General features: G+C 57.7%; 1 protein-coding gene across 9 annotated transcripts; it reads right to left on the bottom strand.

The window, feature by feature from the left end:
* Positions 1 to 143: 143 nt before the first annotated feature.
* On the bottom strand, positions 144 to 25857 carry SH2B3 (SH2B adaptor protein 3). Of its 9 annotated transcripts, none has more exons than XR_011004928.1 (8): positions 17943 to 18876; positions 16827 to 17609; positions 6109 to 6210; positions 5757 to 5848; positions 5569 to 5684; positions 5168 to 5382; positions 3217 to 4346; positions 144 to 3171 (listed from the first exon to the last, which is right to left on the bottom strand). XR_011004928.1 is itself a non-coding variant. In XM_068208556.1 (8 exons), exons 2-8 carry the CDS (start codon positions 17580 to 17582, stop codon positions 4048 to 4050), a joined length of 1752 nt encoding a protein of 583 aa, XP_068064657.1. In that variant the 5' UTR covers positions 17583 to 17609; positions 25533 to 25857; the 3' UTR covers positions 3908 to 4047. The 9 variants fall into 9 exon arrangements, 7 of the variants coding, with proteins under 7 accessions (XP_068064654.1, XP_068064657.1, XP_068064656.1 ...); XR_011004929.1 differs by having other exon boundaries at positions 144 to 3149; XM_068208556.1 differs by lacking the exons at positions 144 to 3171; positions 17943 to 18876 and adding exons at positions 4714 to 4885; positions 25533 to 25857 and having other exon boundaries at positions 3908 to 4346.
* Between the last annotated feature and the right edge of the window lie 820 nt (positions 25858 to 26677).

The raw sequence follows: 26677 nt of genomic DNA, 5'->3' as shown, positions 1-26677 counted from the left end.
CTGTCCTGGGTGGTGCAGGCATCGTCCCATGGGGACAAACCAGAGGATTTTCATGTCCAAGGGAGTATTTCTGCCTTTCAGCATCCACTATCCACCAAAACAATGTCCAGGCACATGGAGAGAATCAGACTGAAGACTACAAGTGAGAAAAAAGTTCTAAAAACAGTTTATTAAGAGCAGATTTTTTTTTTTTAATATTATGGTAAAATCGCATTATTCAAGAATAAGTTACTTGTACAGTACATACAGAAACAATATATAGAAAAAAATTACTATACAAGAAGAACTTTTCTGTGCAGGTGAAAAGTAGAACTTTCAAATTAATACACTCCCAACAAAATTGTTGGCTTTAATCGTCCTGCTAAAGGCTGAGTTAGGGAATACAGAGTCACCTCCCTGCCTCTGGGAGCTGCTGGGGAATGTTGGGGCTGTTTGGATCAAAGCTAAAAGTTAGGAATGCTGGATGCCACCAGGATTTGGTGGTCCAGATGAGGAATGAGAAGCTTTGGCTTCTCCCTGGATCTTTTCCTAGGAGTTTCACCCCAAAATAGCTTCAATCCAAAGGGATGGGTGAGGAATGGTGGTGTCAGTGTTTGGTACCTGCTGGGGCTGTTCCACGGGGCTGGGATGTGGGAGGGAGGGAGGGAGACATCAACTAATGCTTCATGTCAGGAGCTCCTTCAGAACCTGACACCCTCGGGGACACAAAGGCCACCAAGCAGGAGTGGCTGTCAGCAAACAGCAAGAGGAAGAGGAGGGGGAGGAATTCCAAGTTTTGGATTGTGCCCTAAACCAAGTCCCTGCTGTCACAGAGCAAAGGCACTGCCTGGTTTTCATCTTTATTGCTAAAAACTGTCCTGAGGAGCTGGATGAAATGGGGCTCTCCAGCCCAGCTCCAAGAGCTGCTCCTGTGGCTCCTGGCTTCCTCAGGTGGGATCCAAACTCGTGTTCCATCTCCAGTGCCGAGGCACAAACTGGTGCCTACACCTGACCAGGGGCTACCTGCCCTTGGCTTCCTCTCCTCCCAAAATTCCCACAAATGCCAGTAAAAGCCCACAGAGGCTGGGGAACCAAACCTGCCCAGCCCTGGGCTCTTCTCTCAAGTCACAAGAATATAAAAATTCCTGCAAACTGTTTCTGTTCCATAGGGTGGAATAGCTTAATGCTCTTTGCCCACTGCTGTAATGCAGAGGAGTGAGTACCTAAGGGCTGGAGTAACGTGCTGGCAGGAGCAGAGTCGTGCTCTGACCTGTGTCACAAGCCAGATGTTTTCTAGGAGAAACAGGATTTCAAACTCAGTTCCCCCTGGGAGCTTGGGAAATAGCCCAAAAATCCCCTCAGGTCCCGCTGCAGTGGATCTTGAAATGAAGAGCTGGTGGAGCTGGCAGGGCTGGGCAGCCCTCGGCTGCCTGTGGGTGAGTTTGGGGATGGAATTAGCTATTAAATAATCAGAGGGACTCTCCCACTGCTCACTGGTGGGGAGAACAGGAGCTCTCCCCCAGTGGAGTTTGTTTGCATGGGGGAAGCGGCTGACAGGGAGATAATGAACCCAAAGTGTATTTTACTAATCAAGCACAGCAATTTCCATTTAAACTGCGGAGAACCCCCTTGTAATTAAGCTGCAGGTTAAAAATACCACATGCACACGCATGTTTCAGTTCTGGCACTGGAACAATAAAGTCCTGGCGTGCCAAAACAACCCACCCCAGCAGCATCTGATTTATCTGGCAAGGATTTCTCTGGATTCATCTGGCAAGGGATGTGAATAGCACTGCCTTTTCCCAGCCCATCCTTTCTTTGCAGATGTCGGGAGATTCGGGTGATTCCACCTCGCCTTCTGGGGGAAAACCCCTTTGAACGCAGCTCCCTGGAGCTCAGTGGGACTAAAACCAGCAACCTTAGCAAGATTTGGCACATCCCTGTGTTTTCCAAGGCTTTGGGAAGCAGGCAGCAAGCAAGGAAAGGAAACGACAACTTGTGCTGTGCTGTCCCCCCTTCCCTTCCCCATCCCTACAAATGCAAGAGCACGGGGAGTTATTTATGAGCCTGGGAGGGAGCTGCCTTGCCTGGCACAAGGCAGCCCCGGGGATGTGCTCCTGCCTCTGGCTGCAGCCTTTGTGCTGCTCCAGGGAGGAGAATGGGATGCGGATACAGCTGAGGAGCCCAGCGAGGACAGGGCTGGCTTTGTTCCTCCATCAGCCTCTCCGGGGCTGGCAGTGCTGCAGGACCAGTGCAATTTGCTCTTCATGCTCCAGTTTCAGGCACGAGTGTAGAGAAAGCAGGGGGGAAAAAAAAGCCTTTGCCTGCTCTAAATGCACAAAGCCCAGGACAGAGCAAGAGCAAGCAATGGGGAGGCACAAAAGGAAAACCTAAATGGTTTCTCCAGTTGATGGTTCCCGTTTGTCTGAGCCTCATAATTTGATTCATAAACCCAGATTTGCTCTCACGGCTGCTTCCTGTGCTGTTTGGTCCCAGATATTTTGGCCTTGCCCTTCAGCTCCTGACCTTGTCTCCTTGGACTTTGGGCTCACCCAGAACCTGCAAAGCCTACCCTAGAGGCTGGATTTTTGTGGCATTCCCTAACTCAGCCCAACGAGGCTTTGTGTTTGCTGGTTTTCAAATTAATTGCTAAATGTTAATGCTCCTGAGGGCTCCCACCTGTATTGCAATTTCAAGGAAAATAGAAATAAAGAAGCTTTCTGTAAGGCAATCTCAAGGCAAGTTTTGCATCCGAAATCCCAGGGAAGGCTGCGCTGGGAAATCTGGAAGTTGAATACTGCAAACATCCCCTCCTGTGTGGCGCAACGGCTCCAGCCCTTCCTCTTTCCTAAAATAAAGGCAGCTTCTCAGAAGTGCTTCCTCTCTCATGGCTACCCCAGGCAGGTGAAGCAGCCCCCGGGGGCTCAGGAACAGCAGCAGATTTTGGGGACAGTTGGGGATCAGGGGATGCTGAGACCCAGGGATTTGGACAGGTTTTTCCTCCAGGTGAGGAGGTGTCCCCAGGGACCCCCATCGCCTGCAAGAGGCCGTCGTGGAGCTTTAAATGCCACCAAGCTCCTGGTGACAGGGTGTTTAGGGGGGAAAAAGGCATGTGAGAGTAGGGGGGTTCTTTAAGGGGAAAACTGACTTTAGATTTGTGCCTAAAATCACTGGGATAAAATGGTTCCATCGCTGGGATAAAACTGTTCCATCACCAGGATAAAACAGCTCCATCACCAGGATAAAAACACCTCCATCACCGGGAGAAAAACCCATTCACCACAGGGATAAAAAGCCTCCATCGCCGGGATAGAACGCATCCATCACCAGGATAAAATGGGATAAACCCCTCCCTCACCAGCAGGAGAGGTTTGTGTCAGTCTCTGTGTTAGTTCTCAGCTGGTGCCATGGCTAAGGATGGAGCAATTAGTGTTCAGTCTCAATCAGCCGGGGGCGCAGGATGAGGATCCCTCTGCCTGGCGCAGCGAGTGACCATGGCAGTGCTGGGTTAAAAAGAAAAGCAGGAAAAAGCCAGTTTTTGCCTTAGCTAAAAAAAAAGCCCAAACCCTGCTCACCAGCCTTCGTGGGAGCTCAGCTCAGGTCGGGCTTTGCTGGTGGGTTCAGCAGCCGGGGCTGGAGGATGAGGCCTGGAGCAGCAACTTGGCAATGAATTTATAATCATTCTTTTCTTGTTATCCTGTTTTTTTTTTTTTAACTTTCTCCAATTCCATGGGTGTAACACAAGCCCCTGGTTCCTTGGCTGGGTGCTGTCGTGTCAGGGACAGGCAGGACACCGGGCCCGGCACAGGCACGAGCGGCGTTGTGTAAACAGTAATGAGAAAGCTTCGATAACAACAACAAAAACGACAATAAGAGGCCCTTTAACAGGCCAACGAGAGGGAGCACACCCGTACAGGAGTGAAAAATTACCCCCTTCCTTGCAAAAATACAATAATAATCCCTAACCAGAAGGAAGAAACAGGTACATTCTTTCTCTCGATGGATCCCCCAGAAGGTCTCCAGGATTTCTCCACCCGAAAGTGCATCCCAGTGCCGGCGCCGTGCTGGTCAGAGTGGCGTGTACTGGTTGTCGATGGCACGGACGTGGCCCCGGCCCGGTGCCTCCACCTCATAGTCCGAGTCGCGGGGCCGGGGCGCGGTGGTGGCCGTGGTGGCCCTGGCCGGGCGCAGGCTCTGCGCCAGCTCGGCCGGCGGCGGCACCAGGTGGAAAATCTGCTCCGCTGGGGGACCCCCGGGGGACTCGTCGGGGCCGTGCGGGCAGGAGGAGCTGGAGGGGATGAGGCTGAACTCGGGGCTCCAGCCTGGAAAGGGCAGAGGGAGGGGGACCGTGGTGGTGGAGCCAGGAGCTGCGGGTGGAGAGAGGAGATGCTGGTCAGGGGGATGCTCCTGTCGCCCCCTCTCTGGGGGTGCGGGGTGCATCCCGTGACTCCCCCGCAGCCGGTGGCTGGGAGCAGCTTCTCCTTTCTCAAAAGAGGAAGCTGGGAACTTGGGAGTCACCTTTTGTGCCACTGCCCTGAGGCTTCCGCTTCCCCACTCCAGGAGCAACAAAAGATCCCAGCTCTGGCTGGCCCTGGGGCACCCACATCCAGCCCGGGCACCCTCCATCCCCACATCCCAGGGGTATACATCCCCCTTCCCTTCCCGCACGCCTTGTGTCCCACGGGAACATCCCCCTTCCCTTCCCGGGAAGGTCCCCCTTCCCTTCCCGCGCACCTTGTGCCTGGGGCAGGACGACGACGTAGCTGGAGAGCCGCACATCGCAGGCGGTGCCGCACTCCAGCGGGATGGGGTAGCGGTGGAAGTGGTGCAGCATCTCCACGATGGAGGAGAAGCGGAGGTGCTGGACGCGGCACTGGCCCCGCTCCGTCAGCGCCAGCCGCAGGTGCTGCGGAGAGGAGCACGGACCTGTTACCCTCCCTCCACTCCCTCCTGGGGATATTTGGGGTGGGGGACACAAATGGCTTTAGCACGATGTGCTGCATCCCCAGCCTGTGGCTCCCTGGGGATTTTGCTCCCTGGGAGAAGGGCACAAGCCCACTGCAAGCATCGGGGCAGAGACCAGGCGGGCACCTCCCTGGGGTGGGGTGCGGTGGGACAGGGGCTGTTCTGCAGCAGGGGCTGCCCCTGTGAGATTCCCCTCCCCATCCCAGCCCTGTCCCGCCCGTACCTTCGCTCTGCCCTGGAAGTTGAAGGTGAGCACGTACTCGCCGCGGCGCGTCTCGCTCTGCCGCACCAGGAACACGCCGTGGCCCTCCAGTCCCCCCAGCTGCACCAGCTGAGCCGCCTTCACACGGGAGATGGGCCCGTGGAACCAGGGGCAGGAGGAAAGGAACTGCTCCATCTTCGGCACCGCCGCCTCCCCCGGGCCCCCCGGAGTCGTCCCTGCCAGGCACAGGGATGAGTGTCCCTGGGAAATGGGACCCCTGCCCATCGTCCCCATCCCCTCCCCTCTCTGTCCCCCCGTTGTGCCATTTGGGAAAGGCCAATCAGCCCAGCCGTGGCAGGATGTGGTGACTCCCTGGTGAGGGATACTCTGTCCCCAGGGTCCCCTGGGTGTCCCCAGCTCACCTTGGCTGACGGGGTCAATGCTGGTGGTGGGGCTGGCGGCTGTAGGGTCGGGGTGTCGGCACGTCAGGAGCTCAGGGTCACCCGTGTCAGACCTGCTGGGGACGAGAGAAGCCAGGCTGAGTGGTGGCAGTGGGGACACAAAGCCACTGTCCCCATCCCCAGGCTCAGGGACATCCAGCGGCGCTTACCCCCTGCGCACACACTCCCGGATCTCGGCCGTCCAGCAGCTGAGCTGCTGCTCATCCCCTGCCTCAAACAGGATGTCGGTGGCGTTGGTGACCTGGGGGACATCAGAGAGGGGCATGAAGTCTTGAGAGAAAGAGAGAGAAATGTGCATCCCCCACCCACCCACCCACCCACGCTCGGGACTCCAGCAGGGACAGCACATCCCCCACCCTGCACTCCACATCCCCCTGTGCATCCCCTCCCTGGATGGGAAGAGGAACTGAAATTTGGCACGGGAGCTTTCGGGAGCCACATGTGCCCCAGAGGGTGGGAAAGGCCTCGGGGGTGGCTGCAGACCCTTTCAGCAGGTCCTACCTTGAGGACGAAGGTGTGGAGGTTATCGGGCATCTCGAGGCGTGTGCACCTCCGCACCTCCTGCACAGCGGAGCAGGCGATGAGCAGCTTCGGCTTGGAGCCCTGTGAGTGGGAACACAGAGCCTGAGCTGAGCCCCAACTCCCCCACACCCCACAACACTGCCCCACACCCCAAAGTCCTGCTCCACACTACAAAACACTGCCCCACACCCCAAAACACTGCTCTACCCAGGTCCAGGAGCCACCCGAGGCACAGCAGCCAGCAAGGAAATACCCAGCTCTGGAGGGAAATACCCCACCAGCAAGGAAATACCCTGTGTGGTGAGGAAACACCCCATTGTGGCAAGGAAATACCCCCCACGGCACTGCCCAGTCTCTGCCAGGGGAGCTGAGTGACACCCAGACCCATCTCAGGGGTCCCAAGGACCCTGCAGTGGAGGGATGGGTGGAGGAGAGGGGGGAGAAGGGGGTTCCCAGCATGGCAGCAAGTTGCAGGGATGTGGCACCGATGGGGAAATTGGGGTGCAGGCGGGGAACATCCTGCTCGTGGCTGCGAGGGTCAGTGGCCTGCCAAGAGCTCCCCAGCGGGTTTGGCACTGACACAGGCACGTGACAAAATGCTGAGCAAACACTTCCACAAAGGCTAAAATATCCCTGCGGCTGCTTTCGGTTCCTCTGCTGCCCCGCTGACTGCCAGGAGGCTGCGGCACGTGGCACAGGATCTGGGGTGCCAAGGGGAAAAAAATTCCCTGAAATGGGCAAAAAATCACCCAATGGTGCTGGGTGATGGAGCCAAGGCTCCGTGCACAGCCCCACGGCCAGAGCCATGCCGTGCATCCTGGCAAAGCCCAGGCAGTGCCACCACGTGGGAGGCCTGCTCATCCCCCTGTGCCAGGCTTGCTGCACCACAAAATTTTGGCCGGCTGTGATTCACACAGTGGCTTTACCGTCCCATGGGATTCTGGTTCCAGTGGCCTTCTTTGCTCCACAGCCACTGTCCCTACACAGGGACAATGTCCCTACACACTGGGCTGTGCCACTTCATCCCACAACAGCATTTGCCAACCAAACTGCCCAAATTCTGCTCCGAGCTTGTGATACTCACAGCAAACCCACTCCCACCATGTCCCCAACCACCTGTATGACACTCAGAATGTCCCCACCGGACAATGTCCCCACCGGACACTTCCTCGGTCACCCAAGCACACCATCTTTAGCTGTGCTTTTTTATTTTCCTCCCCCCTCCTTCCTCCCTCCCTCTCCCGGCCGAGCACTCGGTGTTCTCTGGGGCCGGAAACGCAGCGCGAGAGGGATCAGCCCTTATCAGCTCTGAGCTGCACCGAGAAGAAAGTTCTTAGAAGTCGCTCGTGTACGGCGTCATGCACAGGGCTGGTGTCACCGCGGTGGCTCCGGCAGCCCTGGTCCCACTGGTGACAGTGATTGCAGCTGTGCTGTGCTGCAATCACTGTCACCCGGCTGCCGTGGGGCGCCGCGCCGGCGCCAGGGCTTTATCCCCAAGGAATTTGATTTTTCTGCCACCTTCGGAACGTAACCGTGCCCTGTGCAAAGTCCTGTGTGGAGAAGGTAAAAAGATCTCTCGTCCTGGCCACTTTCCCACACAAGGAGTTGTGACGTCCAGCATGACCCTGAGCGGGTTTTATCAACATCCCAACCGCAGCGTTGGGGTCGGCTTCCTAGGAAATGGAGAAATTCCAGGAAAAGGGAGTTCGGCGAAGCCCCTTGCGTCTCTCGGCGTGGAGAGCGCAGCTGGAGCATGAAGGGAGAAGGAAATGATGCAGCACTGAGATACGGTGCCCGAAAAACCAGGCTGGCTTCGGAGAAGTGCCTACCACAGGCACGGTGCCCCCGCTGCCGGGGCGCCGCACCTGACCACAAGATGCCCTGCTCGATGCAGCCGCTACCGGGAAAGGGAGTTCTCAGTAACCAAAAGTGCACACTCAACACACCGAGGGTTCACCCACGGGCTCCTTCTCGGCAAGAGGTGCCCCAGCAGCACTGCAGGGATGAGTAACGCCCGCTGCTGCCTGTGCTCCGTGTGCTCAGGATGCTAAGGGTGGGATGGAATGTTTAGGATGTTACAGGTGTTGCTCCAGCTCAGCCCCAACCCCACCAGCATCAGCTTCCACGTGGAGGTTCACCCCACTGAATCTCCAGCAAGGATAGTTGGGATTGATGGTGTTTTTCACAGCAAAGCTCCTCCCAGCTCGCCCACCTGTGCCAGGAACGCTCTCCCCACGAAGCTGTGAGCTGCTGCCATAAGGAGCACGTCCTGTCTGGATGCTCAGGGGACACTGAGGGTGCCAGGGGGAGCTTTTTCCACTCCAGTGAGGGGGAAGGCGGCTCTCCAAGAATGAGAGTGGTGGCACAGCAACGATGGCAGTGGCATGATGATGACAGCGGTGGCATGGTGACGATGGCAGTGGCTTGGTGATGATGGCAGTAGTGCAGTGATGAGGGTGGTGGCCTGGCAGCGGTGGCACAGCGATGACAACAGCAGTGGCATGGCAATGACAGCAGTGTAATGGTGACAGAGGCAGTGGCACAGTGATGATAACAGTGGCACGGTGATGATGATGGCAGTGGCATGATGATGATGGCATTGTCACGGTGATGATGGCAGTGGCTGGGCCATCAGGCCAAGTTTGTGCAGAGCAAATCCTTCGAGAGCACCAGGAGCTGCCCCCAGGCCCCTCCAGCTCCAGGGGTTTCCCCACGCTGGGTCTCGCTTCCACTCTGAGTCACCCACGGGAGGTGGGGAAGTGCCTGAGCCCTTGTGATGGTCCCCAACAGATACGGGCGAGATTTGTCACTTCTTGTAAATCACTGTGGCCCTTACGCAAGGGACAAACCTCAGCCGAGCTGCAGTGCCAGGCCTGGCCTGGCCTGGCCGTGCTGGATGAACACAAAACCATATCCTGTGCCTGCAGCCCTGGGGGAAGTTGTGAAGTTTTCCAGGAGCATGGATACACACAGCTCTTTTCCAGGAAATGCTGGGTGGAACGGGTGGGAAACATCCCCCTGGTGCCAGGGCAGGGCAGGGGGAGGCAGCAGGGCCCTGCAGGGCTGCGAGGGCTCCAAGGGTCCTGCTGGAGAGTCAAAGTGTCTGCTGGAGCAGCCATTGTCCTCGGGAGTTTGCACCAAGGGTAATCCCAGCCTTCATCCTCGGGGATTTTGTGTGGCGCGAAATCCCACAGGTGGTTTCCCTTGGGAGTTTCACCATCGTTAAACCCAACACTCATCCTTGAGGACTCCTGCACCACAGATAATCCCAAAATGTGTCCTTGGGGTTTGCACCACGGCTAATCCTGCTGTTCATCCTCAGGGATCTGCACCACAACCATTCCAGTTGTTCATCCTCAGGGATCTGCAGTTGACTAATCCTTCCCTCCTCCAGCAGCTAATGCCAGCGCTCCAGGGGAGATGACAGCACAGTTAATCCCCGTGCTCTTCCTCAGGTGTTTGCCTCACAGCTCATCCCAACGGGAGAGGTCCACCCTGGACAGCCCCTGCCAATGCTGCTTTTTGGGACAGGGACTGGAATCCCACTGATTTGGGTATTCCATGCCTACTGCAGGGACGACTAGCTCAGCTCAGCTCAGCTCCTCCTGGCCCCAGGGTGACACATTCCCAAAACATTCCTGCCTCTCTGCAGGTGGAGACTGCTCATTTGGAAACCTCCTGACAGCAGCAAGCACCACCCTGGTCTCCGTTCTGGCTTTGGGGAACTGGAGCCTGGAGGTTCCCCGACTGTCAAACAGGAACACAGGAGGTGATTCCCGCTGCTGTGCGAGCTCAACATCCCCCACCCCGGTCCTCACCTCCCAAAAAACCCTCTCTGCCCACCCCAAAGCCCCGCCAGCATCCTCAACCCGACACCAGAGGCACAAAGGGGTTTCCAGGACACCCGGTCTCCGAGCATCCCGCGGGCCGTGGCAGGGGACAGAGCGGTCCCCGAGGGGACCGTGCCCAGCGGTGACAAGAGGCACCGTTGTGCCGGCCAGAAGCGCTGGCTCGGGGGTGGCCGGGCACAAAGATCCCTCTGTTCCCGCTCCGGGCGGCTGCGAGCGCCGGCGAACGGCGATGGGAGAAAACACAGCCCTGACCCCACCGCCCCCAGCGCCCCACTTTCCTACTAAATTTATCTGGGGTGCTGCAAAACAGCACCCCAAGAGCCGCGGGGTGAGGCTGTGGGGTGTGATCTGGGGGCTCCAGGCAGGAATCCCCCCACCCATGCCTGGAGCTGGTGGCTCCTCTGTTCATTGATTCTCCTCCCTGCTTTGCATGAATGAGCCAATGTTCCCAAACTCCCCAAACCTCTGCAAAACTCCAAAATCCCTGCAACGCCCCCCAAAACCCTGCAAAAAGCCCCAAAACCCTGCAAAAAGCCCCAAAACCAGCGAGCCCAGCGTCTCACAGCAGGGCTGAGGGTGATGGGGGCTATAAACAAGATCTGTAAACAGTCAGCTTTTGCCAGACCCTTGATTTTTTTTAAATTTTATTTTATTTATTTTATGCCAGATTTGGTTCCAGTGTGGGCTGCTTTAATAATTTCCTGGAATAAATAACGAGCATGGAAAGTAAACAAGGTGTCTGCATGCAAGTGGGAGCTGCTGCAGCCAGGACCAAACCTCAGCCCCAGAGGAATGAGGGGGTCCAGCACAGACTCTGCAGGCTCCCCACAGTCCCTGGGGTGTCCTGGGATTTTTCCCAAGGTTTTGCATCACCCAGGATGATGGAAAAGGTTCAAAAGGCCATATGGGAGCATTCAATCCCACTGGATGGGTATTTTCATTCCTGCCCCTTGCCTGGGGCTGGAGGAAGTGAGTTTGTCCAAAATGCTCGTTTTTAACACAATCTCAAAATGACATTGAACATCACAGTGCCCATCATAGACACTGGAGGTGGGACCTGCCTGGTGGGAAGGAGCAGGGTCCACCCCAGCTGAGCCCCCACCAGGGCTGGGATGGATCCTTGAATCCTTCCAGACCCCGCGCTGCCTGCGCAGGCTCTCATAAATATTTACCTTTGAAAGAAGCAGCTCTCAGCCTTGAAACAACCACATCCTGGGCCGTGAAAAGAAAGAGAGAAAAAAAAAAAAAAAAAAAGAAGAAGAAAAAGGGGGGAAAAAGAGAGACAACCACCCAAAAAAAAAACCCACTAGGCATTTCACATCTGCTGTGGGGACCCAGCACCCAGCAGCACCCCCAGCTTTTCTCGAGCAATGCATTCCCTGCGTGCTTTCCCAGTCCTTTTCCTGTGGTTTGCCCAATATCTCCATTTGTTACCAACTTCTCAGCTGGTACCTTGTGCTTTCCACCCCGAGCAGCCCTGCAGCATCCCTGTGAGTGGCACTCTGATAAGCAGGGTGGGCACAGCAGTAGGACAACAGCTCCAGGAAGGGCAGATTTTAAAGGATGGAGTTAAAAGGATGGAATCCTTCAGAGCCCAGAACCCCAGAGTTCAATGAAGCAGATATTGGGGTCCATCCTGCACCCTTCCCCTCACACCCAGACCCTGGCAAGCCCCATCCCAGCAACAGTTTCCAAAATAAGAAACTCTGCTCTTCAGCAATTAGCGCCGGGGCTGTGGTTACGCTGCTAAAACTGTTTTTTCCGTGCATGACCAAGGATGGAAAAAGTTGTGGTTAATAAATGACAAATAACCTTTGTCTCCTCGCCCTCCCTCCCACCCCCCTCGATACCCAAAAACAGAGCTGGGGGGGGTGGGGGGGGAGGGGGAAGAGAGCAAAAGTCACCACCAAAATCTCACAAAGTCCTGAGGCCTCCCAGCCCCGGTGCCTTCGAAGAACAGACAGCAAGCCAGGGATGCGCCAGCCCTGCCCTGGAGAGAGGCTGCCCGAGGGCTTTGGGGCAGCTCTGGGTGCCTTCAGGGGAGGTTTTGCCTCTCCCAAGGGATTTGAAGGACACTCAAACCCCTCCAGGGTCATCACAGCACTTTTCCCAGCTCCTGGCTGTGTGGTCTTTGGGGTTGCCAGGAAGGGGATGCGATCCTTGAGGATGCCGGGAGCAGGATCACTGAATCACAGAATAATATGGCTTGGAAGGGACCTTCAAAGGTCCAACCCCTCTGCAATAAGCAGGGACACCAAGCAGATCAGGATGCAGCCCCTGGAAATGCCAAAAAAGGGATGCAGTCCCTGGGAATGCCAGGAGAGGGATGCTGGGAGCAGGATGTTTGGAGAGGGATCATAGAAGCACAGAATGGTTTGAGTTGGAAAGGATCTTGAAAAGTCAACGAGTCCAACCCCTTGCAGTGAGCAGGGACATCTTCAGCTGCATCAGGACAGGATGCAGCACCTGGAGATGCCAAGAGAGGGATGCAGTCCTTGGGAATGCCAGGAGAAGAATGCCATTAATGGGATGCAGCCCCTGGAGATGCCAGGAAAAGGACACCAAGAGAGGGATGAAGTCCCCAGGAATGCCCGGAAAAGGATGCCAGGAGAGGAATGAGGTACCTGGGGATCCAGATTGCCACAAACCTGCCCTTTCCTGGACCAGGGATGGGATGATGGGACACTGAGGTGCTTCCCATCACTGGGAAAACTCTTCTCAAGGTGTTCCAGGGAGGAAAACTCTCCCTCCACCACTGCCCTTCCTCGGCTGAGTCACTCAGCTAACCTTTGAGCAGCTCCAGGAGCAGCAGGGATAGGGAATGGGGACCAAAACACTGAGATGTGCCCCATCCCATGCCTCACCAGTTGTCACTCACAGCCCCAAGCACCAAAAATCGGGGACAGGAACCTGCTGGCTCAGGAGGTGGCAGTTCTCAGAAACCAGATTCAGGTGAAAGGTGTAAAAAAGGAAAAAAAAAAATTAAAAAGAAATAGAGAAAAAAAAGGAAGTCGAAGAAGCCTCACACTAAGCAGAGATAAAAATACTGCTCCTCCCGTGGCTTCAGCAAAGATGTTTGAGCTGTGGCAGAGGCTCCAAGGGCTTTCTCCGGAAGGAGTCTTCCCGGCCAGTCCCGGCGTGCCATCAATTTGTGGGACGCACTGGATTTCATTAAAACGCCATAAAGAAAGCAGCACAAATGCAAATCCCATTTCCCTTCCCCTTCCTGTGAAAACATCTGGTCAACAGAAACAGCTCGGGACATTTCCGCTGCAAATCACGGTTTTCATGGAGTTTGGGATTTGGCCATATAAGAGGTATTTGGGGCTGGGGCTCAGCTGAGGAACGGGGCAGCCCCAAAGCTGACAAGCATGGGTTTGCCAGCTTTGGTTGAAAGTTATGAAGGTGGAGAGACCTCAGAGGTACCCAGTCCTAAAGGTTACATGGGATTAAATGGTGTGGGAGAGGAGAAAAAACCCTTAGTGCCTCCAAGGAAATCAGGGAGGACGGGTGAGCATCACGCCCGTAATAGATATCACAAAATCCACCCGGGTGCAACTCCAGACCATGCCCAGGTTTTCCTGTGGCACAGATATACACAAGCACTACAGGTATCCCAATACCCCTCTATTCCAGCTCCTCTTCCACACAGCATCATCACCACACTCTGGCCTCTGGAATGTCCCCAGATTGCCCCCCAGTCCTCTGCCCTGCAGCCAGGCAGTGACCCTCTCCCAGGAGAGATCCCATCATCCCCAAATCCCTCCTTTGCAGCATCATTTTTCCAGTGCTCGAGGGAGGAGGGAGCGATGCCAAAGCCAAGCCAGCTGTGGCTGTGAGCACACGAAGGGGAGCTGCTCCCTCTCCCAAAATCCTCATCTCCTCTGGCACACAGCTGGGGCAGGGCATGCCCACTGCAGGCAGTGCCATAGGGATTGCCACATTCTCCAGCACAGCTGGAGCTGCTCCCTCTCCCAAAATCCTCATGTCCTCTGGCACACGGCTGGGGCAGGGCATGCCCACTGCAGGCAGTGCCATAGGGATTGCCACATTCTCCAGCACAGCTGGAGCTGCTCCCTCTCCCAAAATCCTCATGTCCTCTGGCACACGGCTGGGGCAGGGCATGCCCACTGCAGGCAGTGCCATAGGGATTGCCACATTCTCCAGCACAGCTGGAGCTGCTCCCTCTCCCAAAATCCTCATGTCCTCTGGCACACGGCTGGGGCAGGGCATGCCCACTGCAGGCAGTGCCATAGGGATTGCCACATTCTCCAGCACAGCTCCCTGACCCCTTCACCCAGCACAGCCACCCAAGCAGCAAATGGGATCAGGGCTCTTCAAAGCCCCCACTCCCTTTGATGCCAGGCACGTTATGGGATTAAGCTCAGAGGCCCCATGGGAGCACCAGGAGAAAGGGAAAAAAATAAGGTAAAAGCTGCCAAAAGCAGCAGGACCCCCCTCCTTTCTCCACACACCTGCCTTTTCCAAGGTCATTCCAAGGGGATGGATATTTGGGGCCTTGGCTTGATGCTGTAAAGCCCTGAGGCTGAGATGAAATTTCAGTTGCATCCTCTTATTTACAGGGTGGAAAGGGGGAAGGGGAGGAAGGGGGAAGGAAGAGGGAAGAAAGAGGAGGAAGGGTGCTCCCAGGCAGACCCTGAGGGTAACCAACCTCACAGTCCAGAGATCAGCCGGGGTTGAAAAATCCCAAGAACAGATTTTACAGTTGCTTATTTAAAACCATCAATTTTCTGTGGTGATCAACAGAATCCACAAATCAGGAACAGACCCATGAGATGGGGAAAAGGCAGTGGCAAAGCCTTGGGAGCATCCTGAGGCAGGATGGAAGGGAGGGGGCTCCTCACAGCCATTCCCAGGGGGGTGTTGAGTGTTATTTAGTTATTTTAAAGGAAAATAACTCCTCAACAAACTGTTCTGTTCTCGCTGCTTCGTGGTTTGTCCCATGCTGGGTTTGGGGAGTGGGAGCCACCAGCACCGTGGGGGATTTTCCACCACCCCTGGAATTCAACCGCAATTACTGGGAAAGGGTCTGGATTGATTGTGCTGTAAAGGAGAAGGGAGCTGGCCCTGGCCCAGGGAATTGGAAAGGAAGGAGCCGCCCTGAGAATATTTGCACAGGAAGCAATTTAATCCAGAGACTTGCAAAATCCAGCAAGGAACATCCCCCACTTCCGCAGGCCTGGCTGAGAAACCCCCTGCTCGGGGCTCCGGGGTCTCCAGCCTCGAGGTGGTGTGGAGCACCAGGAAATCTCCATCCCATGGAGACTGCAAGGAATAATGCTCAGAGCACCCGGGGAACCTGGTCAGTGTCTTGGTTGAAGTGTCTCCCACCCCTGGGTCAAAGCTGGGCAGGGAATGTGGGGAGAGGAAGAATGTGCTGGGCTTGCTTCCCAAGGAGGAGGGACTCAAAGAAAAAAAAAGGGAGGAAAGGAAAAAAAAAATGGGGGGGGATAGGGAGAAAAATGGGGGCAGTAATAAAAAGGGGGGGAATTGAAATTGAAAAAAGAAAAGGGGAAGTGAAAAAAGAAAAAGGAGGAAGAAAAAAGAAAATAAGATGAAAAAAAGAAAAAGGGATAAAAAAAAAAGAAAAAGGGGGAAAGGGAGAAAAGGGATGAGGGAGGGAAAAAAGGCAGTGCTATCCATCTGCTGGAGCACCCTCCAAGTGCCCCAGAGTGCCTCTGACCTCCCTGTGCCCCGGGATGGGGACACACACTCCCACAGGGACAAACAACTGCAACCCTTGACATGACAGAGCAAAACCAGCTTTTACTTTCAGATGTTACAATTTTGATGTTGTTTCTTTTTTCAAATATTTAATATTGGAGTCGTTTGACGGAAATAGCAGGAATTCAGCCAGCTGCTCCCTGACCCTGCTGCCCTGAAGGCAGGGACAAGGCTCCAGCTCAACCGGAGGTTTCCTCCTTCCAAAGCACAAGTTTGTCATCAAAGTTAAATGAGAACAAAAAAAAAAAAAAAAGAAAAAAAAAGAAAAAAAAAAAAAAAAAAAAGAAACACCAACCCAAAAAAAAAAAAAAAACAGAGAGAAAATTCATCCCATCACGCCTGTGCACGTCCTGCCATGTGGAGGAACCATCTTTTTACAGACTAAACACCCCAACTCCCCCCACACCACTCCCTCACATCCTGCATCATCTCCACTCCAGCCACGTCTCAGCACCATGGGAGCTCCCTGCAGCAGCCGAGAACTGAACTTCCAGTCACAGAACTCCTCACAAAAAGTAAAACTGTGGATCCCACTGGGAGCAGAGAAAGGCACAGAGCCTAATTCCTATTTTCACTTTCCTCCCCCAGCTTGCCCAGGCTAGCAGATGCTCAGGCTGCTAAAGGCACGGCACAGGGGACAGGGTGAATTTGGGGTTCATCAGACTGGGTTGCCCCTCACCTTGGTGGAATGAGTCCATGAGGCTGGGATGAGTGGGATGGAGGCCACCAGCCTCTATCCTCAGCTCAGAAGGCAGGCACTTTTCTTCCAGCTGGAAAACCCAGTTCCGGAGTCCCAGCCGGGAGAAATGCAATGACATATTGACCGACTGCAGCAATTAGCACACCTTGGTCCCAGCATCTCTCACTCCCCAAACAAGACCCGCAGGGGTGGCTTTGTCTCTTTCTCAGAGGTATTAGATAAACAAGGCCCAGCCTCGTGTGGCTGCAGCAGAGGGAGAGCAGAGCAAACCCATCCGGGCCCCTCGCGGTGAGAAACTCCTGTGGTGCTGGGTGCACCCTGGCTCTGCTCCTCCCTGTGGGATGCTCCGAGGGACCCGCAGCATCACTGGCTGGAACAGGCAAGAGGCGGCAGGTCCTTACCTTGGGCGGGTCGAAGAGCTCCAGCACAAATTCCTCGGCGTCGGGCGACCCCGCTCGCCGCAGCACCAGGCGGCAGCGCTGCCAGCGCGTCCCGCTGTCCAGGGAACTCTCATCCAGCAGCCCGTACTTGAGCAGCCCCTCCTTGCGCGCCTCGGGGGGCTGCTCCCGCGACAGCCCCCACGGCAGGATGCGCTTCCCCAGTCCCGGCTTGAGAGCCGCCTCCGCCGCCTCCCCATCGCCATCCCCGGGGAGCGCGTCCGAGGAGCGGCGTCGGAAGAGGCTGCGCCAGCTCCTGCGCAGCTGGCTGAGCGAGAAGGGCCTCCGCGCCGGCCCCGCCAGCTCCTCCGAGCTCCAGGACTTGCGCAGTCCAGAGGGAGCAGCCTCGGGGGCTCGGACGGGCTGCTCGGGGCGTGCACCGGGCTCCGCCTCGGCTTTGGTGGTCACGGTGCCCAGGGAAGCATCGGTGTGCCGCCGGTGCGTGTCCCGGTAATCCCGCGCCGGGCCGGCGGGCAGGATGCGGAGCTGGTTCATGGCGATGCCCTCCTTCACCTCGTGGCAGAAGTACTGCTGGAAGAGGTCGGTGAACTGCACCGAGAAGTTCTCGGCGGCCAGGAGGTCATGGTGCGGGTGCTCGGTGGCGAAGCGCAGGTAGTGCCGCGCCAGCTCCTTGGCGGTGCTGATGGCGTGCAGCTCGCAGAACTCATGCCAGCCCCGGGGATGCGCTGGCGTGCCGGCCGGCAGCGAATGCCCATTCATTGCCGAGGCTCCAGCGAGGCGGCCGCGCTGCAAGACAGAGCACACGGGTGGTGAGGGCAGCCCCAGGGTCCCCATGTGTCCCCTGCCCCCGCAACCCCTGGCTGGAGTGGCCATACCCCACTCGGAATGTGTATCCTCAGGGCCTGGGGAACGCTGTGGTCCACTGGCTCCCGCTCAAAGCTGCCTTATTCCCATGCATACACTGGAAATGGCCAGGAGGCAGCTGCTTCCTAGTGAGCAGAATGGCCATGTGACCAACCCCTATGGCTACCAGCAGTGGCCACGCGGGACCCCGAGCCCCGCCACAGCTCCTTTACACGCCCATCCCCACCTGGCTGGGCCGTGCCTCAGTGTCCCCACCTGCGCGGTGGGGAGCGGGCAGGTCCCGGCGCGGGGCGTCTGCGCGGCTTCCTGCCAGCACAGCTGCCGGCAGCTGCCCGCCGCCCGCGGGGACGCCTGGCCCGGCCACATCCGCTCGGCTCCTGCCAAGGCTCCGCAGCGCCGATGGGTTTCCCTCCAGGGACCGATTTCAACGGAGCTGATAAAACTGGAACGGGGGCGGGAGGGGAGGAAGCAACATGAAAAGCTGCAGAAATTCAGGGATGGAGCCGCCTCGCTGCCAGATCCTCCCGGCCCCAGCGGCCTGGGGAGAAGCGGCCACGCCGCCGGCACTGCCCGGGGTGAGCGCGCTCCTGAGGGGATGCTCTGCTGCCTGCGGGACCGGGGAGCTGCCGGGCTCTGGCAAACCACACCGTATCTCTGCCCCCAGCAGATTTCGCTGCGAGGCCAATCTGGCGGCACCGTGGCTGGCGTGCAGCCGGCCCGGCGTGCCCGGCTGAGCCGGCAGTGGTGTTCCCCAGGGCCGGCCCCGCTGCTCACCAGAGAACCTCGTGCTCGCCCGGGGCACTTATCGGGGCCATGCACTCCGCTCAGGAAGGAAACATCGGCCAACCCACCCGGATCCTGCCGTGCCGGCACAGGCACTGCCGCCTCCCGGAAACTTCCAGCAGCAGCACCCAGCTGCTGGGAGGGGAGGAAAAGCGGATTGTATTTGTCAGGGGGAGGAATTAAAAAAAAAAAAAAAAAAAAAAGACAAAACAAAAACCCTGAGGGGCCAGGAGGAAGCGAGCGGGCGATGAGGAACGTGCGGGCACAAGGGATCGTGTTTGCAGCCGGGGCGGCGATAACGCCGCGAAGCGGGGCTCTATCTCTGCCCACCCGCTGCCCTGCCGAGCACGTCCCGCGAAGGTTGCAGGCGAGGGGAGATGTTATCTGCCCCCCGCCAGCCTCTCCGGGCCTGGCTTCTCAGAAGAGCCGCCCAAAGCTCAGGGCCGTCCGGCGTCGCGGCAGTGCGGGGCATGCGCCCGCGCAGCCCGGCCGAATCCCCCGGCAGGGCCCCGTCTATCAGCGCCGCCAGCCTGCCGGTGACTCAGCATCCTCCGCCGCGCTCCCGCTTCCTCCCGGCACCCGGGAACCGCCGCCGCACCGGCACGCTCAGCGGGATGCTCCCGCAAAACGCGGAGGGAAGCGAGGCACTCGTGCGAACGGCTCCTCAGGCAGGTGGGAGATTCCCAGGGTAGGGAAATCGCCTTCTAAGATTTCAGGCTTGCTTCGCGCCAGCTTTGGGAGAGGTTTGTGGCGCGGGAAAAGCCGGGCTTCGTCTGTGCCACGCGGTGGGAAGCAGCCGAAGGCCGTCTCCAGTAGCAACGTGCTTTTCCAACCCGACGATGGGAAATACTCCCCAGCGCTTCCTCCTCCCAGCACTGGCACAATGCCGACCTCACTGCTTCTGCCTGGCACACTTCCCACATGGAAAGAGCTATCCCGGGTGAATCCATGCCAGAGTTACCACAGCAGCCTCCCGCTCCTCTGCTCAGCCCCAGGTTTCAGTAGCAACATCCACAGGGATGAGAATTCCTGCTGCCGGGTGAGCTTCTCCCTGCTCCAGCCCGCTGTGCTCCACAAAGCTGGAATCCAGCAGCCAGTGGCTTTAAGGCAGAATTTACATTTTATTCCTCCTATGTTCCCTTGAGGAGCTCCTGGCCATCCTCTGCAGGTCGGACGAAGTACTTCTGATGGCTTTAATTTGCTCTGAGTGGAGAATCCAGCCCATCCTTGGATACACCATGGACTAGATGGGATGGGGGACTTCCATCCCTGCCAGCTCCTGAAAGAGCTGTACGTCACCAAGCCAGCCCCATCTCGGGGCTGTTTGCGGGTGCTGAGGTTGTTTTGGGGTGCTGGGCCAGGAACTCGAGGAAGAGCAGGACGGGACGAACCGGCCACGGTGGCTTTGATGCGGGCTGGGACAGCGAGCTGGGGCTTGTGCAGGATCCAGCCCTGCAGCCCAGCCACCCCCAGGAGCTTCCCTTAAACTCTTACCCAACCTGAGCGTTGCTGCGGCGGCGGTGCCAGCACCGACCGGGATGGGAATCTGTGCCTGGATCCGGCAATGGGTTATTTGTCCCAGTAAATGCATTTGTTGTTTAATTGCAGCCAGAGGAGCTGGCAGCACCAAGCAGTGCCAGGGCAGTGCTGGGAGTCAGCGCTGCAATCCTGCCACCCGCTCCCAGAGGATGAGCATTCAGAGCCAGCTGGCCTCACCACGGAGGAGCTGCCAGATCCAACTTGCCACCTTCCCACCACGGAACAGCCATCCAGGGGTGTGGAGGTCACCCTCCAGCACCCAGCACCACAAATCCGGCCTTGAGGGGAAGTGTGAGGGTGCAGAGCCCACGTGGCTGTGGCCGGTGCCCTATGCCCAGCCCTGCTCACACGCCGTGCATGTGCAGCACCACCACCTGAAAATGAAACCGGCCCCACTCGCCGCCAGTTCCACAGCAGGAAAATGCACGCCAGTGACATGAATAGGAAATGTGATTGATGCGCCGGCTCTCCCAGAAATAACTGTTCCCAACTGGAGGAGAAGTGTCCGGAGGCATTTGCAGCTCCCTTTATAAGCACAGGAATATTCAAAACTCATCCCAAGGACTATTTTCAGGAGCGGGCAAAGCGAGGGGCTGGGAAACGCCCTGGCCGGCCCCGCAGCTCCCCACTTCCTGAGTGGCAGAAATACAAAGTTCCCACAATCCCAAGAGCGGGAACATTGTTCCTTCCCAGGATGTCCTCCATGAAAAGAGCTATTCTGAGCCGGCTGCAGCCTTTCTTGGCATGGCCCCGCAGCCGCTCTGAGGCGGCTATAAAAGGCCAGGTTACAATGAACGGCCCTTTTCAATGGAACTGCATCTGGCACGGCGAGTTCGGGGGGATGCGGGTCCCTGGAGGGGGGTTCAAGGGAATGCAGGTCCCTGGGGGATCCAGCCAGCCACAGGTGGGCTTGCAAGGGCTGGGTGATGCAGAGCCTCCCCCCAGGATGGGGATGGTGCAGCCCCGCTCTGCATCCCGATCCCCCAGAGATGGCAGATGCTGGAAGAACATCTGGATGTACCCCTGGATTGAGGGGGACAAGCAGGGTGCTGCAGCCATTTGGGGGTGGGCATGGAGATGCTGCCACTCAGGAAGGCAGAAGGGGTTGGTGCAGGGTGAGAGGTGGGGAAAGGGTCTGGCTGCAGCCTCGGGATGTGGGATACACCCACATATTTACAGCATCACTATAAAACAGCCAAAGCCACTGCCAGCACAATCCACAGCAGAAACTGCCCAGCATTGTCCTCCTCTTCCCTCTGGAGCAGTTCCCTGTGATGGTGAGGATTCTCTAGGTCTCACAGGGTGATGGCACAGCACCATCACTCTCTGGGATCCTCTAGCTGTTTCCACACAAGCTGGAGAATCCCACAGGGTCTCAGGAGTTTCCCTCTCTCTCTTTTGGCTGAACCAAACCAGCAAGTTAAAAAGCAAGAAAGGAACAGGACAGAGAGACCCCCCAGTTCCACACATCCATACAGGCTGTAGGAAATCAGTTAAAAGCCAGTGTGGGAAGGCAGATTTTGCCCTCCTTCTCCCCCTTTCTCACAGGGCATACACACTCCTCTCATTTCACCTCCTGGCACTACACAACTTTCTATATTAAAGACCCAAACCGGCCTTAATTTACAGCTCTGTGTGGGCTAAGCAGCACCACAGACCTCTGGGGATGTGGGTGATATTACAGCACTTCAGATCCAAGGGAAGTTCACCTGTTTGGCTTTCCCTGACCACTCCAGCAGGACAGACAGGATGGACACAACCCAAACTCATCTCAGGTCAAATCCAAGCTCCACGCTGGCTCGGCCCACAGCAGCTCACCAGCACAAAGAGCTGTGACTAGCCCAGCTCCCCCAAAACCCTGAGCCTGCCTCCATACCGTGGCATCTGGCACCTTGCAGCCTGGTTTACACCATCACACTCTCCTACACCCACTGCCTGCAGAGAAAAGCCCGGCAGCAGGGTGGCCTCTTTCGACAGGGCTTGTTTTGTTGCATGAAATGAATCGCTGCGGTGTAGGCGTGGGAGAAACCGGGCGCGGGGAGTGCTCCCGGGGGAGCAGCTGCCTGGGGAGTCCCTGGGGATAGCAGGGAGCAGCTGAGCTCCCAGCCAGCCTGGCTCTCCACAGCAGCCCCCCAGGGACTGCTGGATTTGGCCCTTTCTCCTTGCCAAGCTGCGGCAGCGCCGCCAACACCACAAACCCCACCAGCGATGAGCGCTTGCACTTTCACTTTGTGTCACCCACTGGGATTTGTCACGACACCTTCACGGTGTCCATCGGTCCCATGGGTGTGTGGGTGGGGAGGATTTGCTCTGGCAGAGGATGGAAGATCCCTCAAAAGCCACTGGCACTCGCACCCCAACCTCTCCAACACAACACAGGGTGCTGGCAGACCTGCAGCACTGTGGGCTCTGGTGAAACCAAACCAGATCTTACCAGAGGCAATAAATACATAAAAGAGAAAATAGAAGAAGCTTTGGGGAGGGGAAAATGCACAGGGATGAGTCTCTCCTGCCCAAAAAACAAGTTAAGAAATCCAAAGCATTGTTCTAGTCCCAAACAAGTCAAAGTGAAACCTGCCACTAATTCCATTGGCCTTTAAACACCAATCCCGTTTCCTGCCAGCAAATCCAAGCGCGGTGAGGACATGCAGGAGCTGGCAGCGCCAGGTCCCCGCACAGGCCACCTCTTCCTCTGGCTGCAGATCCAGAAAGTCCCTAGGCCACCAGCCCACAACTCCAGCACATCTTGAATCAATTTACAACAATATCGAAATCGCAGCTCAACAACTCATCCTGGTTTCCTTGACAGTAAATCCCAGCCTGGGCTGCAATGACCGTGTCACTGCCATGAGCCAGCGGGTCCAGGCTCTCCGTGGGTGACCCTAATGGGGTTTGGCACAGGCAGGACTGGGCACGCTGGCAGGGCATGGGAAGGCTGCAGGGATGCTGACCGCTGGTGCATCGGCCTCGTGCTCCGAGCCCCTGCCAAGCCACGGGGCCAACAAAGTCTGCAGGGAGCAAAGAGTCAGAGGAGCTGCTTGGCAGGCTCCAGGTGGCAGCTCTGCTTGGCACTCACAGCAGGCACGGGGGCAGAGGCAAGGCACGGCGCCCTTGGGCAGCGCAGGACCCCACAACATGGGGCCGGTGGACGTCACCCCACTGGTCCTGCACCCTCCCAGAGGGGTCACCCCCATGGCAGGGGCTGCAGAGGTCCGGGGGAGGCAGAGGAGAGGAGCAGGGCTGGTTGCCTGCATGCTGCACCCCGGCTCTGGGATCTCCAAAATACGGATGCTGGGAAATGGGGGACTTCGAGGGACCCCAGAAGAAGGAATGCTCTGGGGTCCTGTACTGCTGGAAGGATGGAGGTTCCTAGGATCTGGGACCCCACAGAGGAACAGAGCCCCTGGAACAGGGAGTGCCCACGAGGAAAACGGGAGCAGGGAGACCACGGGTCCCCAAGGCTGGGCAGTCGCTGGAAAGAGGCAGCCCGAGGAAAGGGCAGGGATAAAGTTGTGGCGCACAGAAATGGGGTGAGGGGGAAGGGACTGCTGTCCGAGGGCTGGCAGAGGAAGGGGCTCACGACCCCGGGACGGGGGCAGCGGAGTTCCCCGGGTGAGAGAATCCAGCCCGGGGCTCCCGGGGAAGCTCCGGGGGCTTCACAAGAGGAGCGGCCGCCTCGCTGCTTCCTCCCGCGGCTACTTTCGCTTTGCAGCGACCGCTTCCCGGGGCCGCCCGTCCCGGTCCAGCACAGCCCGTCCCGTCCCGGTCCAGCCCAGCCCAGCCGGTCCCGGTCCCGGTCCCGCCGCGCGGTCGCGGTTACCTGCAGGAGAAGGCGTCCGGCTGCCGCTCGCCCATGATGGAGCGGCGGAGCGCCCGGGACGGGGCGGGCGGGACGGGGCGCACGGCTCGGCACGGCTCGGCTCAGGCAGGAAACCGGGGCAGGCGGCTCCGCATTTCCGCCGGGCGGAGGCGCGGGGCGCGGACCCCGGCCCCGGACGGGTTATGTAAAGCGGAGCGGCGCGGCCGGGGGCGGAGGCTACGCGGGGGCGGAGCGGAGGGGCCGCCCCGTCCGTCAGCTCGTGTGACTGTCCCTCTGTGTGTGTGTGCGTGCTTGTCTGTCTGTCCGTCCGTCCTCCCGGGCCTCGCCGGCGGCTCCGCGGGTGCGCCCGGCTCCGCGCAGCTCCGCGCCGCCCCTCCCCGCTTCTGCCTTTATCTTATCGCATCCGCGCCCGCGGAGCCAGCGGCACAAACAGCCCGGCGGCGCTCCCGGAGTGGATTTATTTTTAATTTCTACACACACACACATATATATATATATATATATATATATAGTTTTTGTGACTTTTAGAATGTTTTCTCCGTGGAGTTGGGCGTGTCCACCCCAGCGCCCCGGGAGTCTGGAGGGAGCCCGAGCGTGGGGCTTTTGGAGGCTCGGGAAGAAAATACCCCATTTCCTGCTCACGTCTTCCCCCAGCTCCGCGGGTTGGGACCCAAGGGACCTCTGCGCTGGCAGCACTGGCCAGATGCCATCTCAAACCCCATTTCTCATGATTTTCCAAATTATCTTGTGGCGAAAGGCAGCGTAGGCTGCTGCCCACGTCCAGCCAGAGTGGATCAGGACACAGGGCCCACAGTTGTCCCATACCTTGGGCGAGGGCTTCAGCCGTGACAGAGCGGTCACAAGTGTCCCTTGGTCCCAAGCAGGACTGGGGACTGGTGTGGGTGGACACGGGTCAGGCTCAGCCATCCTGGTGCCATCTCGTCCCAGGGGAGCAGGGGCCCCGCGGCAGAGCTGCAGCCGCCCACTCTGCCATGGGAAACGAAGGGAAAATAAACTTCCACTGCACCTTTTCCAGTAAAGAGCGGGACTGTGGTCTGTTCCATCACGTCTGGCCCATTGGCATCCCCCACTCGTGTTACTGGTTGTGCCAAGAGCTCCTACGAAGCCTTGTCTGGCACAGCAGCAGTGCCAGGGACAGAATGCCTCCCCACGCAGAGGCCACTCACATTGGGCAGGCAGAAGTCATAGCAGAGCAGCCGTGGTGGTGCCCAGGCTCTGGTGCCCACCCAGCATGCCAAGCCAAGGAAGCCCAGGGATGTGGCTGCTGGGATTTCACAGACACCACACAATGGATTTGTGGGTGATGCGAAGGTGGAAACTGCACGAATTTGCCCTTGGAGAGTGCTCTGGGACACACTAAGCTATTGTGAGCACCTGTGTGTCACCCCCCGTGGGATCCATCCTCAGCTGTTCACCCCATCCATTCCCAATCCATCTTCCAGTGAAGAAAAGACTGAAATGCAAACTCCCTGCTGGAGCCGTGCCACCCCTGGACCACAGCCGGTTTGGACACAGCCGTGGTGCCCTTCTCCAGCCTCAGCAACCCCCCCGGAGCAGATTTGAGCCATAACCCCACAGCCCCTTCGGGCATTGCCCGGGATCCAGGTGACTCTGCGTCCAATCAGCCCTTCCCAAACCCCACAAGGAAGTGGCTGAGAGCAGCTGACATGATAAAATCTTACCTTGAAATCTGGTTTTTAATTCCTCCTGCCGTTGCTTTATGCATAATTGCACCTTCTGGCTCTTTTCCTGAGAACGGAGGAGCGGCCGGCGGATCCGGGTGCCTGCCCCCCTTCCCGCGGGCGGCTGTCCCAGCTCCCAGCGATCGCACTTTTCTTTATCAACTTCATCTATGTCAGAAGCGCCCTCTCAGCGTCCTCAGCCCCAGTGGCCTGAGATTTCTCTTTTGTTTTGTTTCCTGTATGGATTTTCTCAGTCCCCAACTGCTAATTCACTACCCCCGACTTCTGCTTTTTTTTTTTTTTTTTTTTTTTTTTTTTTTTTTTTTTTTTTTGGTTTGTGTATGTGGAGCTGCGCAGATGCTCTTACACACACACACACACACACACACACACACACACACACTCGTTCAGGCGCTGCTGCTTCCCTTCCGCTCTGCACTGCCCTCAGCTTTTAACCATTGCTGCTTTCTTCTCCTGTGTGAAAACCCCTTTTCTGGCTTCCAGCCGTCCTTCCCAGTTCCCTCCTTAATTGCTCTGCTCCGGCCCATTCCGTTTTCAGGATGGGTGGGGTGGTTTGGAAGTGGCTCGTTTGCACATCTGAAGGTGGGATGTGATGGGTTTCAGGTGACCTCTTCCATCCTACACTGGGGCATTGTCCGTCCCCACCTGCCCGGAGGGGGCTTGGGGGTGACGAGATCTGGAAATGCTTGATTGTGAGGGTCTGCTGAGCTGGAAAACGCCCCCCAAAATCTTAGCCTGGCTTTTACGTGCTCCTTCCGAGAGTTGGGTAGGGGGGAGATGGTAACGCAAATGGTGATTTAGGGATGATTGGGTTGGTTGTGGAGAGGGTGGTGATGGGCAGGGTGGTGATGAAGCGGGATGGAGGCAATGACGGAGGCTGGCTGCCCCCGCGTCCCTGCCGACCCCGCAGCGCTCCGGCCGCCGTGGCCGGGCTCCCGCCGCCCTCTCCCGGCCCTTCTGCGCGCTGCAGCCGCCGCCTCCGGCCCTTCCCCGCCCGGCTCCGCCTGCCCCGGAGCGGAGCCCCGATGCCCGGCTGCCGGGCTGGAGACGGCGTGGGACGGGGAACCCCGCGTGGGAGCGGAGCGGGGCAGGTCCCGCACCCCGAGAGGCGCCGGGGAGTGTCG

The sequence above is a fragment of the Anomalospiza imberbis genome, chromosome 18 (assembly GCF_031753505.1).
Source record: "Anomalospiza imberbis isolate Cuckoo-Finch-1a 21T00152 chromosome 18, ASM3175350v1, whole genome shotgun sequence".
Taxonomy (NCBI): domain Eukaryota; kingdom Metazoa; phylum Chordata; class Aves; order Passeriformes; family Viduidae; genus Anomalospiza; species Anomalospiza imberbis.
Note: the sequence above shows the minus strand (reverse complement) of the source record. Positions and strands in the feature narration are given on the sequence as shown.